Source organism: Artemia franciscana, chromosome 20 (genome assembly GCF_032884065.1).
Source record: "Artemia franciscana chromosome 20, ASM3288406v1, whole genome shotgun sequence".
In the NCBI taxonomy this organism is placed as follows: domain Eukaryota; kingdom Metazoa; phylum Arthropoda; class Branchiopoda; order Anostraca; family Artemiidae; genus Artemia; species Artemia franciscana.
Window position 1 is genome coordinate 3,828,452 of NC_088882.1, and position 20,553 is coordinate 3,849,004.

The following is a 20,553-nucleotide window of genomic DNA, read 5'->3' on the forward strand; positions in this document are numbered from 1 at the left end:
GATCTGGAAGATGCAGCTAGATAATAATAAAATATAATACTGGCATATTAATAAATAGAAAGGGAGTAGTCAATCCGGACTAGTCCCAGTTAAAGATAGGAATGGGGCCACAATTAGTGATAAGGAAAAAGTTAAAGAAAGATGGGTAGAACATTTTGAGAATGTGCTAAACCGAGATACAGTTGCAGGAAAAGATATAGATAAAAATGAAAAAGTTTGTGTTACCTTGGATGTGAAGGTCGATTTGTTTTGTGAGGAAAAATTAAGAACAGTACAAAAAGGATTAAAAATTAATAAGACTCAATGTGCTGATAGTGTGATAAATGAGTTTCTTAAATATGGTGGCTCTGAGGTTAGGAATAAGCTACTGAAGATTATGAATATGATTTTTGAAAAAGGGGAAGTAGCTAATGATTTTAGGAAAACCTTAATTAAACCACTGTATAAAAAAGGTGACAAGAGTGAGTGTCGTAATTACCGAGGCATTAGTCTGGTCTCTACAGGTAGCAAATTACTTAGTAATATTATACCTTTTAGACTGAGAGATGCTGTAGACAAAGTTTTAAGGGAAGAACTGTGCGGTTTTAGAAAAGGTAGAGGATATATCGACCAAGTTTTCACTGTTAGGTTAATAATTGAGAAGCCTCTCCGTTTTCAAACACCTTTGGTCCTCAGTTTTATCGATTATGAGCAAGCTTTCGATTCTATTGATAGAAGAGAGTTAGCAAAGGTCTTATCCTTATATGGTATACCAGAAAAATACATTAAGATGATCTGTGCTATGTATGAGAATAATACTGATGTGGTTAAGATAGGAAATGAGGTTAGCAACTGGTTTTGTATTATTATCAGGAGTTAAGCATGTTTGTGTTCTATCGCCCTTTATATGGATCACTTTGATCGACTTCGTCTTAAGGAGCACATGAAAGGCAATTGAAGACCACGGAATCAAATGGGGAGGAAAAACGCTCCTGGACTTAGATTATGCTGATGATTTAAGCATATTAGATGAAAGTGTGAACAAGATGAATGAGTTTTAGGGGTTTTGCGAGTTCAGGGTGCTAGAATAGGCTTGAAAACTTAGGTTAAGAAGACTAAATCACTAAGGCTAGGAATAAGTTAAGATGGAAAGGTGATACTGGGTAACGAAAAGATTGATCAGGTTGGGAGCTTCACTTACCTTGGTAGTATTATTAGTAAAGACGGTGGGAGCAGTGAAGATGTTAAAAGTAGAATAGCTAAGGCTCAGGGTGTTTTTTCATAGTTAAAAAAAAGTTTGCAAGAATAGAAAGATAAGTCTGCAAACCAAAATAAGAATATTGGAAGCTACAGTGATGACAGTAGTCAAATATGGCTCTGAAGCATGGGCGCTCCGAAAACCAGATGAAAATTTACTAGATGTTTTCCAGAGAAATTGCCTACGGATTGTATGTATGTATGTACAAAAAGTATGTTGTACGAAAAGTGTGGTTCAATCCCGCTTTCTAGGGCTATAATGAAAGAAAAGTTGAGATGGCTAGGCCACGTTCTGCGGATGAAGGATGACAGATTGCCGAAGATTGTCCTTTTTGGCCAACCGTCTGGGGCTACACGGAAAGCAGGTCGTCCTCGTCTGGGTTGGGAGGATGTCATAAATAAAGATTTAAAGGAAATGGGAACTTCCTGGGAGGGTGTAAAGAGGGAGGCCTTGAATAGATTATGTTGGAGGAGTAGCATGCGTAGCTGTGTTGGCCTCAGGCGGCTTGGTGCTGCAGTGAGTTATTAGTAGTAGTAGTAGGAGTACATCTCTTTCTCCTGTCAAAAAGACAATAAGAGTAGGGTACGTGGTGGTTCTTGGTCACTTTAGTCCAATGCTGGTGCAAAAGCCACTAATCTATCTTAGATGTGTACTTCTAGACTGGAGGTATATTTAAGTATTAAGTATCAGGAACATAAAAATCAAAACTTTATTTTGCCCCCGGGAACCCTCATAGGTCTATTCATAGCTGAGAATCAGATCAGAATTTGAGATCAAAATAAAGTAGTCGTGGGCCTCAGGCCATGGCTAATTTTAGAAAAAGCCAAGATAGACAGTCCGATTGAGTGAGAGGCAAATCTGTCATAAGCCCTTATTAGGATTATAATTAAGGACTTACTTTCAGCTCCTTACTTTATTTAGTATTTCAAAAAGGTTTCCTTTACGAAGATTCTGGCGGAGTTTCTTACGGAGATTTTCGTGAAAACACCTCAGTTTCACGTCAATGCTTGTTTTTGTTAAAGAAAATGGTAAAACCAGAGCTCATAAATGCAGAAGTCATAAGCTTACCCTCTTCAGTTGCGGACGACAAAAACTTTTCAGCGAAAAATACACATTTTTCTGGATCAGCAATCAACGGCCACAGAGCACCTGCTTGAGACTCAACTTTTGGGTCAGTGGCAGCGAGCTTGAGCAACAAATACGCGGAAACAACTCCTTCCGTTACAACAGGGACCTAAAATAATCAATTTAATTATAATTATTATCAATAACAATTACTGTGACTAAATAATAATGGCCTGAAATGCAGGCCAGGGATAAAATTACCGAGGATCAAGAAGATGCAGCTAGACGGCATAATAGCAAAATATCATGTCATATGAAAAAAAAATTTCATATCATATCATTCTTATCGTTATTATCATTTTTATCATGCCATATTATGTTATTATTACATTTACATTATCATATTCTTATATTTTTCATATATTTTTCACATTGTTTCATATTATGTTTCATATATTTATATTATCATATTATATTATCATTATATTATCATATTATATTATTATTACATTTATATTATCATATTCTCATATTTTTCATATTATTTCATATTATTTTTCATATATTTATATTATCATATTTATAGTATCATATTATGTTATTATTATATTATCATATTATCATATTACATTATAACATTATTATATTATAACATAATATTATATTATAACATTACCATATTATATTGTCAAATCATTCTTATCATATCATTATCACATAATTTTTGTTCATATCATATGAAAAAAAACATAAATATCATACCACATCATATGAAAAAAATCATATGAAAAAAAAGAATGTAAAGAAAGGGGAGAAAGCATTAACTTATGAACTAAGGAGGTCTAAATTGGAGGCCATGGATAAAAATGCCGAGGATCTGGAAGATGCAGCTAGACGGCATAATAATAAAATATAATACTGGCATGTTAATAAATTGAAAGGGAGTAGTCAATCCGGACTAGTCCCAGTTAAAGATAGGAATGGGGCACAATTAGTGATAAGGAAAAAGTTAAAGAAAGGTGGGTGGACCATTTTGAGCATACGGTAAACTGAGATACAGTTGCAGGAAAAGATATAGAGGAAAATAGTAAAGTTTGTGATACCTTGGGTGTGACGGAAGATTTGTTTTGTGAGGAAGAATTAGCGGCAATACTAAAAGGGCTAAGAAATAATATGGTTCCTGGTGTTGATAATGTGGTAAATGAGCTTCTTAAATATGGTGGCTCCGGGGTAAAAAATAAACGATAGGAACCGTAGGTTATACGGTAAGAACGGTAGGATAGGAACGAGGTTAGTTAAACGATAGGAACGGGCCACAATTAGTGATAAGGCAAGAACTACAGAGAGATGGGCAGAACATTTCGAAGTTGTAGTAAACCGAGATAGAGTTGCAGGAAAAGATGTAGAAGAAAGTGAAAAAGTTTGTAATACCTTGGACGTAAAGGAAGATTTGTTTTGTTAGAAAGAATTAGCGACAGCCCTAATAGGATTAAAAAAGTAACAAGGTTCCAGGTGCTAAATGTGGGGTAAGTGTGCTCATTAAATATGGCGGCTCTGATTAAATATGGCGGCTCATTAAATATGGCGGTTCCAGGTGCTAAATGTGTGGTAAGTGTGCTCATTAAATATGGCGGCTCTGAGGTTAATAATAAGCTACTAAATATTATGAATATGATTTTTGAAAAAGGGGAAGTACCTAACGATTTTAGGGAAACCTAAATTAAACCACTGTAAAAAAAAAAGGTGATAAGAGAGAGTGTCGTAATTATCGAGGCATTAGTCTGGTCTCTGCAGGTAGCAAATTACTTAGTAACCTGATACTTTTTAGACTGAGATAAGTTGTAGACAAAATTATAAGAGAAGAACAGCGCAGTTTTACAAAAAGGTTGGAGGATATGTCAACCAAATTTTCACTCATGGGTTCATAATTGAGAAGTGCCTTAGTTGTCAAACACCTTTGGTCCTCAGTTTTATAGATTATGAGCAAGCGTCCGATTCTCTTGATAGAAAAGCTTTAGCAAATGTCTTATCCTTATATGGTATACCAGACAAATACATTAAAGTGATTAGTGCTATGTACGAGAATAACACTTCTGCGGTCTAGGTAGGAAATGAGGTTAGCAGGTAGTTTCGTATTAAATCAAGAGCAAAGCAGGGTTGTGTTCTATCCCTCTTTATATGCATCATTTTGATGAACTATGTCTACGCTAAAGTTTTACTCTTTGCCAGAATTCTGCTTTTTAAAACAATTAAAAGCTTTAGCGTAAAGAGCGAGGGATTGCAGAGGGGACAACCCATTTCATATACGGAGTAATTTCTGTTCGTTTTAAGTTTTAATGTCGCTCCTTACTTTCGGTTAAAAAAACTAGTTTTTTTATGTAATAACTAACTAGTAGCTGATTTAGCGTTAATGAGCATAGAATACTAAGAGTTAGAAGTAATCAATTTTGGCAAGAGAGTTAATAATTTTGCAATGGCTAAAGTAAGAAAAGTCCGATTTAGATATCAGAAAAGTTTGTTATAAAAATGAATTTTTTTTAAAAAATTTGGCCTGAAAATTTTTGGGAGACAGGAAACAGGCGGTAATCAAGATTTTGCCTCGGGTGCGAGAGATACCAGAACCGCCCCTGATAACCTGTCTTTTCTGAGTTGCTGCTTTTTAACACCCTTCAACGGAGTGTTCAATATTCCAACCCCCAGCAAATTTTATTGTTGTTGTTTTTTTTTGTCTTTGTTAACGGTACCTTAATTAATTTGGTATTTGCTTAGAGAAGTAACTGGAGGGAAGTAAACATGTCAAGAGAACAATTCTTACTTCATAATATGCAGAATGATCATGGTTATCACATTTTGCACGCAACTTTGCTATACGTTACAGCCATTTTGCATATCATGAAATAAGAATTGCTTTCTTAAAATAGGAAATTAATTTGGGCTATAAATTTGCCCATTAGGGGGGGGGGGTAAAGTATACCGGGATTGCAAGCAAAATGTGTTAAATATCGTTATTCTGCATATCATGAAGTAAGAATTATTCTCTTAAGGCAGGAAATATACAATTTTGGCTACAGCTTTGCCCAATAGGGGGGGGGGTATAAGTATAGCGATGCTTCAAGCGAAATGTGTTAAATATAATTATTCTGCATATAATGAAATAAGAACTGTTTCCTTAAGATAGAAAATATACAATTTGGGCTATAAATTTGCCCCTTAGGGGGGGAGATATAAGTATAGCGGTGGTTCAAGCAAAATGTGTTAAATATGATTACTCGGCATATCATGAAGCAAGAATTATTGTCTTAATATAGGAAATATATAATTTGTTCTATTTGTCCGTTAGGGGGCAGGGGTGAATTATAGCGGGGCTGCAAGCAAAATGTGTTAAATATCGTTATTCTGCATATCACGAAGTAAGAATTTTTGTCTTAAGATAGGATATATATAATTTGGGCTATTTGCCCATTAGGGGGGGGGGTAGAGTATAGCGGGGTTGCAAGCAAAATGTGTTAAATATCGTTATCCTAAATATCATGAAGTAAGATTCATTGTCTTAAGATATGAAATATATAATTTGGACTATTAATTTGCCCATTAGAGAGGGGGGGTAAAGTATGGCGGGGATGCAAGCAAAATGTGTTAAATATGGTTATTCTGCATATCATGAAGTAAGAATCGTTGTCTTAAGATAGGAAATATATAATTTGGGCTATTTGCCCATTAGAGGGGGGAAGTATAGCGGGGCTGCAAGCAAAATGTGTTAAATATCGTTATTCTGCATATCATGAAGTATGAATTATTGTCTTAAGATATGAAATATACAATTTGGGCTATTTACCCATTAGTGGGGGGGTAAAGTATAGCAGGGTTGCAAGCAAAATGTGTTAAACATCGTTATTTTGCATATAATGAAGTAAGAATTTTTGTCTTAAGATATGAAATATACCATTTGGGCTATTTTCCCATAGGGGGGGGGTGAAGTATAGCGGGGCTGCAAATAAAATGTGACAAATATGATTATTACGCATATTATGGAGTAAGAATTCTTTTCTTAACGTGCTTATTTCTCTTCAGTTAGCTCTCTAGGGAAATACCATTTTTTGTATCTATCTCTCGAAATGCTATTCAGCCACAAGGAGCGACATTCCAAAATCAAAAATTAAGAAAATAAAATACAAAAATAGAGAGGAGGGGCCTACAAACCTGTCCAGGCTGAGCTGCTGCTCTTTCAATACCCTTCAACAGAGTTGCCACTACTTCACCCCCTTGCACTAGTCCGTTTCCATGAAAACTCTTTTCCATACAAATAAAGTAAGCCGTTCTCACAGGTGCTGTGGCTGTCTTCATAGCCACGCCTTTCTTGAATGTTTCTATTAAACTATTGGGAATCAAGTCACTAAAGCGTGCAGTCCAATTTGATAAGGCATTTAGAGCTTCAATCAAGGTTCCTTCATGCACTAAAAACAGAGGACTAATAAATGAACAATTAAAACACAAAAAGCGGGAAAACGACATTTTTAAATGTTAAAATAGCAACATTTTTTAGCTAAAATACTTATAAATACTTGAAAAATACGCCTAGTAAAATCAAGGGCACCTTCATGCACTAGAAGTAGAGGACTAATAAATAAAAATAAAACAGAAAAAAAGGGGGAAACAAAACTTTTAGTTGTTTAAATAGTAGTATGTTTCGGCTAAGATACTAATAAATAACTTAAAAATAAACCTAGAAAAATCAAGGGTACCTTCATGCACTAAAAACAGAGGACAAATAAATGAACAATTAAAACACAAAAAGCGGAAAAATGACATTTTTAAATGTTAAAATAGCAGCATTTTTCGGCTAAAATACTTATAAATACTTGAAAAATACGCCTAGTAAAATCAAGGGTATCTTCATGCACTAGAAATAGAGGACCAATAAATAAAAACAAAACAGAAAAAAAGGGGGAAACAAAACTTTTAGTTGTTTAAATAGCAGTATGTTTCAGCTAAAATACTAATAAATAATTTAAAAATAAACCTAGAAAAATCAAGGGTACCTTCATGCACTAAAAACAGAGGACTAATAAATGAACAATTGAAACACAAAAAGCGGGAAAACGACATTTTTAAATTTAAAATAGCAACATTTTTTAGCTAAAATACTTATAAATACTTGAAAAATACGCCTAGTAAAATCAAGGGCACCTTCATGCACTAGAAGTAGAGGACTAATAAATAAAAATAAAACAGAAAAAAAGGGGGAAACAAAACTTTTAGTTGTTTAAATAGTAGTATGTTTCGGCTAAAATACTAATAAATAACTGAAAAATAAACCTAGAAAAATCAAGGGTACCTTCATGCACTGGAAATAGAGGACCAATATATGAAAATAAAACAGAAAAAAGGGGGAAACAAAACCTTTAGTTGTTTAAATAGTAGTATGTTTCGGCTAAAATACTAATAAATAATTTAAAAATAAACCTAGAAAAATCAAGGGTACCTTCATGCACTTGAAATAGAGGACCAATATATAAAAATAAAACAGAAAAAAAGGGGGAAAACGTCACTTTTGTTTGTTAAAATAGCAGCACGTTATGGCTGAAATACTAGTAAATACTTTAAGAATAAAGCTAGAAAAATCGAAGGTACCTTCATGCACTAAAAATAGAGGACTAATAAATAAGAAAATTAAAACATAAAAACGAGAAAATGACAATTTTGATTGTTAAAATAGATTGTTAAAATTTGATTATTAATATTGTCGGCTGAAATATTAATGAATACTTGAAAAACACACAGAGAAAAATGAAGGGAACCTTCATTCACTAGAAATAGTAAACTTATAAATGACAAATTAAAACAAAGAAATGTTAAAAATATCATTTTTACATATTAGAATAGCAATTTTTTCGCTAAAACACCTATAAATACGCCAAGCAGAATCAGATTACCTTCGTTTACTAAATATAGGTGATGAGAATTGACAAATCACAAAAAAAGTAAGTTTTATATTTTTAAAGAGGAAAAAGAGATGAAGATATAGAGTTTCAAGAACACGTTTTCCCAAGTCCATTTTTAAACCCGTTTTTGCCACTCCATTTTCTACAAAACCTGGGACTAAGTTTTGTTATTATCGTGTGTCCTGTTGAAAGCTGGGGCAATTGGTTTTTGCCGATTGAACTTTGGATAGAAAGTAGGTTTCAGTGAAGTGGCTAGATCGTTCATGTCAATGGTTCATTTGACATGTTCTGTCAGAACGTCGCTTGAGAGGGTGTAAGCTAACTTACGGCGAGTAACCCTGATTTTCTGAGCATCTAAAAAGCTTAACCTCTCTCCCCGTACTGTATTATTCCCCTAGCTTTTGATCAATAGCATTGACCTTCACTTTTCTGAGCGCAGGCCTTAGTGCAGGTCTTAGTGGAGGCCTTCAGCCGGAATTCTTATAGCGAAGCTTCCTGTTTTGTAGCGGAAAATAAAACAGACGATAAAGCTTAAAATAACAATAGCAAAAATTTATATTAGCTTGAAAATCAGGACTTTGATTCCGTGTTTGAAATACTGTCAGCAAGATGCGTACCTAAGACAATACGTAGACGATTCCTCAAAAAAACACATAATAGATACTTCTCCGTCTTTCGCAGCGCCCATGGTTCAGAACTTGATCACTTCCATCACTGTAGCTTCAACTATTTTAATTATTTTTTATTGCTTTATTGCCCTAAAAAAATTGCTTATTGCCCTATTTTTTTTATTACCCTAAAAGAATTGGTAAACCATTTATTGTGGACACAAAGTTTACCTAGATTAATAAATAAACTAAATTTTATAGCTTGTCCACATTGTTCTTTAGATTTTTTTTTATTTTTCCTAAGCACTATTTTTTATAATAAAGCTTACTTCCAGGTGTTTTTTTATGCATTTAAATGGGACTATTTTTCATTTTCTTACATTAAGAAAAATTAACGATCCTTAAGGGACTAATCATTTCATAAAATTATTGAAGACTCTACTTGAAATGACCTGTCTACAACTTTTAGGGTCTACGGCCCTTTACTAGGGAGCCTAGTAAAGAGTCCTGACCCTAGTAAACTTCCTGACCCTCGTAAACTTCCTTTAACTTCTTTATAACTTTACTACCTACCCCTAGTAAACTTCACAAACTGAATTTTTTTTTAACAAAAACCTTTTACACCAACTTTTCTTCTATAGTTAAGTCCTTTATGAAGAGGTTTGCCACACACCCCTCCACGTCATGAACAGACGAGCCACTAACGCCACGATGACCCAGTTTGCCAATTCTGTGAATCATTCTAATTTTCTCTTGAGCCAGACTTAGTTGCCTAGGCTTCACATGGCATGTTTACAATCTTTTTTTTGTCAAAAACTACTTTTCCTAAGCTTCACATGCTATATTTAATATATATTTTTCTCCTCAGCCGGAGTTAGCTTTCCTAAGCTTCACATGACATATTTACTATCATTTTTTGTCAAAAACTACCTTTCCTCAGCTTCTTTTTGCTCCTAAGCTGCTCAAGAGACAATATTACTTGTGTCCTGAGCCAGAATTAGCTTTTCTAGGCTTCACATAACATGTTTACGATCATTTTTTGTCAAAAAATACTTCTCCTAAGCTTCACATGGTACATTAAGAATCACTTTTCTCTTAGGCCAGAATTAGCTTTCCTAGGCTCCACATAACATGTTTACTTTTATTTTTTGTCAAATCTACCTTTCCTAAGCTTCATATGGCATATTAAGAATCACTTTTCTCCAAGGCAAGAGTTAGCTTTTCTAGGCTCCACATAACATATTTACTATCATTTTTTGTCAAAAAGTACTTTTCCTAAGCTTCATATGGTATATATAGAATCACTTTTCTCCAAGGCCAGAGTTAGCTTTCCTAGGCTTCACATGAGTACCGATCGCAGATCCAAAAAGCATATAAGGAACACTGGACAGAAAAATCAATCCATCAGTCCTTGGATTAGTCCTGGACTGCTCCAGTGCATTAACAAGAAAAATAAGCTTTGGACTAATGACGTAAATAAACCTTGCATAGCGACGCTAGACAAATATATAAAAAAATAAGAAATGCCTTGATCAATTTTACGCAAAGCTAAGATAAATGATTTCACTGGAACAATATCTGAAAGTGTGGAAGACTCACGGAAGGTATGGAAGGTTGTAGAGTCTTTACTACGTCCCTGCAGCACCCCACCTGAGCTTCCTTTGAAATGACCTGTAAATGGGGAAACTACATCGGGGCCAGAAAATGTTGCAAATGCACTGGGATCATTTGTTTCAGGGGTGTAAAAAAAGGTTCCACGAAGGGTCTTAAAGATTACCTAGTCCCAGCATGCACCAAGCCAATGGCTCTCATTCCTGTCTCTCCACCTAAAATTCTGTCGATTATACAAAATCTAAGAGGAAACTCTGCTTTTGGATTCGACCGAGTACACACCAATGTGTTAAAAGCAGTTGCTTCTACAATCATAGAGCCTTTTACTTACCTGATCAATTTGTCTCTGCAAAAAGTACCTTCCCAAAACAGCTAAAAAAGTTCCTTTGCACAAAGGTTCTCGAGCTGATTCTGCGAATTATAGACCTATTTCCATTCTTTCAGTTTTTGAAAAACCAATGCAGCAGCAGCAACTCCAGTTTATGGAGAAAAAGGGTTTCTTAATACTCAGTTTGGGTTTAGACCAGGACACTCCACCCAAGATGCACTACCGGTTTGAACTTCATGGATCAACAAAGTTCTGGATTCTTGCCTTCTACCTGCAGCGGTCCTGATTGATATTAGAAAAGCATTTGATAGTATGTACCACCCTGTTCTCCTTGGAAAATGTATCACCTGAATAAGAGGCAAAACTCTGGATTAGTTCAGATCGTACTTGAGGGACCGCTGGGAGAAGATCCAGGACTTAATTTATTCGTCAATTGCGGTGTCCCCCAAGGGTCAATATTAGGACCACTATAGTTCCTGATTCACGTGATCTGAGTAGCATATTAAACCCAGAATGCACTATTCTTCACTGCTATAACTTTATCACGATGAAGCTTCTTTTGACCCTGTAGATGATGATGAGCTTGTCACTTTTGCAGATGATGCCACACAAGACTGCTGTGAAAGAGATAAAACAGCGATCATTTCAAAGCTCAGGATTGTTCTCGAGGAGACATATCTCTGGATGGACTCTAACTGACCTGATAAATCTTGTATTATATTGTTCCAGTGAAATCATTTATCTTAGCTTTGCGTAAATTGAACTCTGACCGGGTCAGAAGTGTCCATCCGAAAATATGTGGTATCGAAATATCCAGAGGTTTGATCAGTCGGCCAGAAAATTGTTTTGCAAAACACCAGGGAGTTCTGCTTGATGAGAACCTGTCATTCCTGCATCACATTCAAGTAGTAGAGCTGAAGATTTTCCCGGAGTTGTGGAATAATAAAGAAACTAAAGGACACTTTGCCGCAAGAAACACTGGTCTTGCTATACAGCGCTATTATCAAACCCCATTTACAATACTGTGCAATGATCTGGCAATAGACTTTTAAATCTCACCTGAGGAAGCTCAATTCGATCCATAAACGATCTTTGAAATTAATTGGCATAAATGAAGAGTATTTGTCAAAGGAATCGCTGCATCATCAGTCATACTTCACCTCTATGTTCAAGCTGGCCGGGTATCTACAAGCTAGTCGGGTATTTCTGATCGGGTATTTACAGTTCTAGCTGGTGAACTCCCGTCTACAATTAAACATTATTTCGACCAATCTCGGACCAGCATAATGTAAATACCCGATCAGAAAAGATTAGTTAAATAATGGCAAAAAAAATACAATGTCTTAAATATAAATAGATAAAAATAAAGTTAAAATTTTATTTTGGTATGATGAAGCAGCATTCCCTGGGACAAAGGGCAGGAGGATAATTGGTAGTTATGTTGGAAAAAATGAGAGGTATGGCTATTTCTGAGAGTAGGAGCAGTGACCACGCAGCTTATTATGTTTAAAAGTTAACGATCAAGGATCTCGGCGTCCAGAACTAGATTTACGTTCCGGACGTTATTAGGACGTTCTGGACGTTATTACGTTATCTGGACGTTAAAAACCTACTGTTATTAGGCTTAATTTATTTTTTGATTTTATAATAAACCCAATTGAACTAGAACTTGTAAAAAATAAAAATAAATAAAGCAAACGTTCTAAATAGGATCCTATTAATTTTATAACAACTTACCTTCTGTAGTTAAGATTTTAATGAATTGGTTGGCCACATTCACGCTCAAGTCATGAACAGATGAGCCGCTAACACCATGATGGCTCAGTTTGCCGATCCCTTGAATCACGCTAATTTTCTCTAGGGCCAGAGTTAGCTTTCCTTCTGACCCGCCAAGAATGCCAAAAAGGATATTGACCAAACTCTTGATTGCCGCCACGTCACTACATTGACGAGCGGTCGTCTCGATGGCTTTAATTGAACTTTCACGAATCTTGTCGTCTTTTGCATGGATTGGACCTGAGGTAAGAGAACAAATAAAATATGTTTTCAAAATGGTGGATATACATACAACATCTGAACATAACAGCGACCTAGCAAGAACCAAACAAGATGACTACCTCTTAGTTACAGCAATTGGCACCTCTTAGTGGCAATTGCCTCCCGTCCCCCTATCTTGAAATACTCTTTTTGTAATTTTTTTTTAATAAAAGAAATATCCCTCCCTTAGATTTTGAAAATAACTTTTATTTAAAAAAAAAAAGGAAAAAATCCCTACATTTTATTGAATTGGTGCCAGTGGTTACAGTGTTCCCTCTTATGGACTTGTATGAGCTAATAGAAACCGTCCAGTCATATCGTATACACTGGGCGAAATATCCTTTTATACCCTCTATATACCAAGGTACACCCTTTTCCCCTAATGCCATTTTTTAACATATTCTAAGACCATACAGGCCATGACGTAAGAAGAAAGGAAAACAATAAGGAGACAAAAACACAAAACAAGCAACAAGGACAATTTCCTACCAGGGAACACAAAAACAAAACAAAAATTCAGTCAGGGCCTCCACCAAGCCATCTTCAGTGCTTATTCTTTTTTTCCTTTTTCGATAGATAAATATATTTATTTTCAACAAAAAAAAACTTATACCACACACACAGAGATCCCACAAAGACTATGACCCGTAAAGCAGGAGGATTACGAAATAAAACATTCACATATTAAACTATGAATCAATTAAGCACATGAAATACAAAAATATCTACAGATAAAATAAAAACAAAAAAAAGAAATTTAAAAAGAAGAAGAAGAAGCGACAGACGTAGAGATTTCATTCAAAAAAGACAAAATCCACAACTGAAACTTTCGTTATTATAGATGGCTCATTTTTCTATATTTTTTTCTTAAAGTTTGGTTTTTATTCACGAGTACTTAGAAATTTAGTTTTTCTTCTTTTTTTCTCATATAGAGACAATCTTAGCCGTCAAATTTCGGCATTTTATACCTCTATTATCACATCCAAATTCCGTTCTAACCGCCATCAACTTGCTAACCATTAAAATGAAGTAGATCTTCTCATACCTTATTGCCCCATTTTGGAAAATCCTTACAAAGTTATCATTATATCAAAGTTACAAAGTTATCATATATTTACTTACATATTAACTTACATTACATATATTAACTTACAAAGTTATCATATATCATTCAAAAATCCGTTCTTTGTTTTTCTGTTTCGCAAAGTATATATTACGTGATCCAACTTTACACAGAAACCCATTAATAGTTCAAAAATAAAAAATCTCAGGCCATGGATTTAACGCGTACCCGGTTGATTTAAAGAGAACTAGGAGTTCTTTGGAGGACGTAAAGATTGAAGCTTTGAAGAGGTTGGTGCGGAGGAGGACCGTGCGCAGCCATGCTGGCTTCAGGCGGCTTGAACCTGCAATGAGCTGTTATTGGCAACGGTAATAGCAGTACTAACAATGATTTAAACCATGCTCTCAATCCAAGTTCTGAGAAGTAAAATTTCACTTCGGTAGCCACATTTTCCATAAGCAGAGGGAACGACGTGCCGGCGTTGGCAACGAGCACATATGCACGTTTTTTTTTCTTGGGAGGGGAGGAGGGCTAATAATAACAAACCAATTGATAACTTGAATTAAAAATTGCCCTATAACTTGGACTTAATCAGGATTTCAGGGAAGGTCTGAAACTGACCCCCCTCCCCGTGTAAGTTTCTGGTGGAGGACTATTCAGTTCGGTTTTGCTTCGTATCGAGTTAAAATAAAATCTTTGAACCCCAAGCCAAAAATATATCGTTGTGTTGCAAAATAAAATGTCACGTTATATATACGATAGTCGAATGACTTTTTGGTTTTAAAATTCATGTCTATGGTCGGCAAAATAGCCCTTAAAACAAATAAGCGCCTCTTCATTATGCAGTAGTAAAACATGTGCCACTACGTTGTAGTATAAAATTTTGGGTCGCACAATAAACAATATAGTCAATCAAAGGTTCAGTTTCCTTCTGGTTTTTAAGATTGTTTTTCCTACCCACTTACCGTCGGTCACCAAACCACAGGGCTTAACGGTGGTGAAAAGAACAAGGCGCTTCAAATATGCTTCAACGGTCATCTTCTTTCAACACTTTTCAGCTCCGTTTCTTAACACCATTACTGCAATGGAAACTTTGAGCACAGGGACTGTTACATTCATCTGTTGAAGTTGTGATATATTTTGAGGTGTTTAAATTTTGTCTCTAATGTTTTATTCTTTTTGTTTTATTATAACATAATAACAGCGTGTCAACTGTCTCAGAAAACTTGTCAAATTTATGTCAGATCTCTGAATCTCCTACCTGGTGTGTATGACCTGGGTTTAGAAGGATGTGTTTGATTCCTTTGACAATCACGTTGGATGCTGCATGGAGAGACATGAAAGCAACATACTTAATCCTAACCTTCTTCAAATCCAGGACAAAAAAAAACTTTCCTTTTTGCTCTTTCCACGTAGCAGCGACAGTTTCATTCGTACTCATTTTACCGTCGACCGTTAAAGTCCGGAGGTTACCCCTCACCGGCAAACCTTTATTGGCGTTCAGATGATACAGCGTAAGGTTGTATGTTACAACGTATGTTCTATGTCTATGTATACTGTAACCTATGTTACTGAACATAGGCTTTCTTTTGAAATATAAATGGAGCCGCATTGCCTTTAAGACACCTATGTGTCTTAACTGCGCACACCTATGTGCGCCTATGACACCTATACATAGACACCTATGTGTCTATGTGTTTGCACACCTATGTTCAGTAACTGCGAGTTTCAAAACCCGTCAAATTGCTTCTCTATATTATTTTTTGTTTCATTTTTACTTCCTTTTCTTTCCTGTCTTGTTGGGCTTGATAGAGTTTCTTAGCCTCCTCATACTCATGTTCCTCAAGAGGGAGGTATGTCCACTTCAAAGATCCTCCACAATAGTCTTTCCAAGGGGAAAGAAAAATAAACTAAAATTTGAGCACTCTCGAATGAGCTTCAGACATGTGTATTTCCTTATTAATATTGGACCTCCTCCAGTAGTTTCTACATTATTTACGTTTATGGTGGAAATCCTGGTTATATGTGCTCGCCCGGTCGCAAGTGTTTTTTATACTTTTCTTGGAGCGGGCACTAAACGCTTAGTTGAATTTCGTAATTAGCGACGAAGACCACACTGCCTTTCCATCAAAAACAACAAAATAAAGGTAGATACGCTTTCAATATAAGCTTTCAGTGTTTGAATGATAAAAGTGATAAAATAAAAATGATAAAAGAAAAAATAAAAGTGAGGTTTTCATTTGTCAAAACATCGACAAAAAGAGAAGGAAATCGCCATAATATTCAAGATTACCGCAAAGAAATATCGAAAGTAGACTAATTATTAACATACAATGATATCAACTCTGGGAAGTTTCTTCAATTTTGATTTTCATTGTTATGATTACAAAAGAGAAATTGCTTAAAATATATTTTTATTTGAGGTTTCATGAATTGATAGAGTCTATTTCTTTACAATTTAATCCGTGTTTGACTCTTTTGGCCAAATATACATGCCCAGCCAGTTGCTAGTCCGTTGGAGACAAACCATTTTGGGAGTCAGAAAACACAGATCCAGTTTTTGGTGTCACGCAATCTTTTTGGAAAAATTGAGGGCCATTTGGGGGGATACATTAGAGCAATCTTCTCCATAGTCTTTTCTTCATTGAAGCTCACTTGCATTCCTCTGCATGCTCTGAGAGTCTAAGCAAATCAAAGAAAAATAATTGGCTGACAAAATGATATAATGATAAACCTCACTTTAATCATTATTATTTCGTTTGAATGAAATGCATCGACTCGCCTCACTTTATCTATCAGTCCAGGTTTAACTTCGTTGAAGTTATGATGCTAGGGCTGTTAAAAAAAATAGTTTTAAAGATCGTCTTTTAATACAAGTTTCTCTTTTATAATTTCATTTGTGTTATACTGTGTCCAAGGAGTCCCCTTTTTATGCTGTGTCCCCCTGTGTCCAAGGGGCGGCTCTTGGATACACGGTCGAAGTATTCATGTAAAGTTTGGAATTCCACTTTCTTAAGAAAAAAATCCCTATGTTTCTACCTGTATTTTGTTATTTATGGTTGAGCTTCTTTTTCGACTGAGAATAAAAGTGAACTGAACTAAACTGAAGTGGAAACTTTGACACGGTGATCTTTAGAATTCTTAATTTATGTCATGCTATACTTTGTAGCACAGTATTATACTTTGTAGCACAGTATTATACTTTGTAGCACAGTATTATACTATACTTTGTATTTATACTTTGAAGCAAAGTATTAGTGCTAGAAACAGCTATGGCACACACTTACCTGTAATAGCTTTCCCTATTTCTGCTGCATATTGACTCAAATCGATACTGACGGCACCAAGAACAAAAGAAAACGCCTCCATTATCATTTCAGGATTTCTCAGGATTGCTTTCTGTAGAGCTGGCAACACTGACTTCTTAAATTCATCATGACTCAGATATTTCAAAAATTCGGATGCAACTTGTAAAACATGCTCCGGTGGCTTAGTTTTAGTTGTTATAACAGCCTTGACAAATGTTTCGATTAAAAATGCCTAAAAAGAGAATATTCGGGTATTTGGACAGTCCGGTTCTCAAGCCATAGCGACTGAAGAATCTTGTATAACTTAGGTTTATTCCAGCTTTTTTTTTTTTTTCTTCACAATCTAAATCTGAAATTGTCTTTTGCGTAGCTTCAGAGTTTTTCTGATTTGGGTGAAAATCTAACACCCCCAATCTGAATTTCAGTTCAAATCTTGAACTCCCAGCGTGAAAAATACTACTACTACAAACAACGACTCACCGAAGCACCAAGCCGCCTAAGGCAAGCATAGCTATGCACGCTCATTCTTCAACTCTATCTATCCAAAGCCTATCTATCCCAAAGCTCCCAGAAATTTACCATTTCCCTTAAATCTTTCTTTACGACATCCTCCCTCGCCAACCAGAGACGACCTGTTTTCCGCTTAACCCTGGACGGTTGGTCAAAAAGGACGATTTTTGACAATCTGTCATCCTTCATCTCCAGATCCTGCCTTAGCCATCTCAACCTTTTTCTCATTATAGCCCTAGAAAGCGGGATTGAACCACACGCTTTGTACACCCTATTGTTTGAAATATGTTCAGTCAGTCGGACATCCAAAAAAATCTTTGTTCAATTAGGGAGACATCATACCATTTGGAAAACAGTTTTATTTGGCCCCATTTTGAGTGTGAATGTATTTCTTGTCCCAAGGACCTTCAGACACGAGTTTCAAGCAAAAAAGGGCTAATTTTGAGAAGTTTCTTGAGGCGTTAAGGTCGCCTAATCCAGTAATATAATGACCCAAAAATTGTGGAAATAGGAAGAACCATACAATGAAAAGCACCCTCTGATGGCCTAGTTTTATTTGCCAGGAATATAATGACCCAAAAATTACGAAAATAGGAAGAATCATACAATGAAAAGCACCCTCTGATGACCAAGTTTTATTTGCCAGGAATATAATGACCCAAAAATTATGAAAATAGGAAGAACCATACAATAAAAAGTACCCTTTGATGACCTAGTTTTATTTGCCACAACCACTGTGAGACATTAATTTGTTATTGCCGTAATTCAAAATAAACAAATTAACTAATAAATTAATTTTTATTTTTTTCTAGAAAATTTTCTAAGAAGCGAAAATTTGAAAGAAATTTAGGAGAGAAAATACTAAGTTAATTGTAAATTTTTCTAATTCCTGTATTTATAGCTGCAAGTCACACATATTGCAAGCGAGGACATGTAGGGTAAATTTACACCTTGGTAAATTTGTCAGAATCACGGTGAGACAATAATTTATTACTGCCTTAAATCAAAATAAATTAACTAATAAACAAATTAGTTTTTATGCCTCATTTTTTATTTATTTTCTAGAAAATTTTCTATGAAGCGAAAATTAGAAAGAAATTTAAGAGGGAAAATTTTCTAGAAGCACAGACAGCTAAGAAGTGAAAATTAGATAGAAATTTAAAAGAGAAAATTTTCCCAAGAAGCAAAAATTACAGATAAATTTAAGAGAGAAAATGTTCTAAGAAGTGGAAATTGAAGAGAAATTTAAGAGAGAAAATATTCCAGACTAATTCCTCTGTTTATAGCTCTAAGTCACACATATGCAAACGAGGACACGTATGGTGAACTTGCAAATGTGTTAAATTTGTCACAACCACTGTGAGACAACAATTTATTACTGCCTTAAACCAAAATAAAATAAATTAACTAATAAAAAATTGATGCTGATTCCTTATTTTTATTAATTTTTCTAGAAAGTTTTATAAGAAGTGAAAATTAGACAGAAATTTAAGAAAGAAAATTTTCTAAGAAGCAACAATTAAAGACCAACAGGACTAATAACAATTCTATAACCAACAGGACTAATTAATATAATAATTCAAACTTAAAATGAACAGAAATTCAAACTCTTTCCCGGCATAAGAGATACAGGGTGGCGAACATGATCAACACCTAAAACGGTCATTTTAAAAACATACCCTCCCCCACTATCGCTATTCTGCACCAGTGCGCTTGTGCACTGTAAAGCGCATGCGCATGTTTATGGTGGGTATTAAAAACCTACCATCTGCATCAAATTTGGACCAACACTAGCGTGGTCTTTGATTGGATGAAACTGATTTCATGAAATCACTTTTAACTAATCAGAGGCATTTTCCGCTGACGAAGGGACAGTGGTATTTTATGCCTTTAGTCACAACATCACTGATAGCCAATGGAAACCACTATTTCTCGAATAAAATCAGAATTCCAAATTATTATTGGTTCACATTTGATACAGATGGTCTCAAATTTGAAACAGATGGCCAAGATGGAATTGAAAATGGTCTTGAAAGGGAATGTGGTATGCCTTTAGTCAAAACATTATTAATAGCCAATGAAAACCTACTAATAGCCAACAAAAGTATAGGTTACTCATAATGGAATACACCAAAATAAGATGAAAACATAATATTTTAGTAACAAAATTACAGAAAGTACAACAGAAAATTATGGAAAGCAGACCGTCCAGAACGCGTCATATTAAAGACCTAACCACCTCTATATATTAGATATTGAATTAAAATATGCCTGCATAGTAGTTTATCTTACTGAGGCTAGGCTAATTATCTCAGAGTGCACAGAAAGGAACCGGTTTTAAAACTGATACAGAACAACAGTGTGGTCGCTATAATACACAAGTACCAAAAGTTTGATATATATATATATATATATATATATATATATATATATATATATATATATATATATATATATATATATATATATATATATATATATATATATATATATATATGGCCAAATTACGATGCTGGGGAGGGAGGGGTAACCTCTTTCTATTCTAGTAATCTTCTTTTTCTCTTTAACTAAAGGATGAAGATTATCTTAATGCGAGGGGATCAGAGAAGAGGTCAGGAACAGGGTGGATAAAGAGGGGGTGTTTTTGGTATTTAGCTGTTAGTATTCGTGTATTTCAGCTTGATGTAGAGAATAATTCTAGCCTTTTTATGGCTTGTGCTCTAACTATTGATTAATTTGATGCACGGATCAATCATTGACTGATTGATTGATTAACAAAATCCTAATACCAGATTAAATGAACAAAAATCAGAAGCTTTTTCCCATTAAACTCTAAAACATATA

General features: G+C 35.0%; 1 protein-coding gene across 1 annotated transcript in view; it reads right to left on the reverse strand.

Moving 5' to 3' along the window:
- LOC136040330 (stalled ribosome sensor GCN1-like) overlaps positions 1 to 20,553 on the reverse strand; it is a gene marked incomplete in the record, with an annotated part of 191,427 nt that overhangs the window by 142,419 nt on the left and 28,455 nt on the right. Inside the window, 4 exon segments of the mRNA XM_065724571.1 lie at positions 2,306 to 2,471; positions 6,503 to 6,756; positions 12,529 to 12,807; positions 17,179 to 17,431. Coding sequence (XP_065580643.1) covers positions 2,306 to 2,471; positions 6,503 to 6,756; positions 12,529 to 12,807; positions 17,179 to 17,431 — 952 coding nt within the window.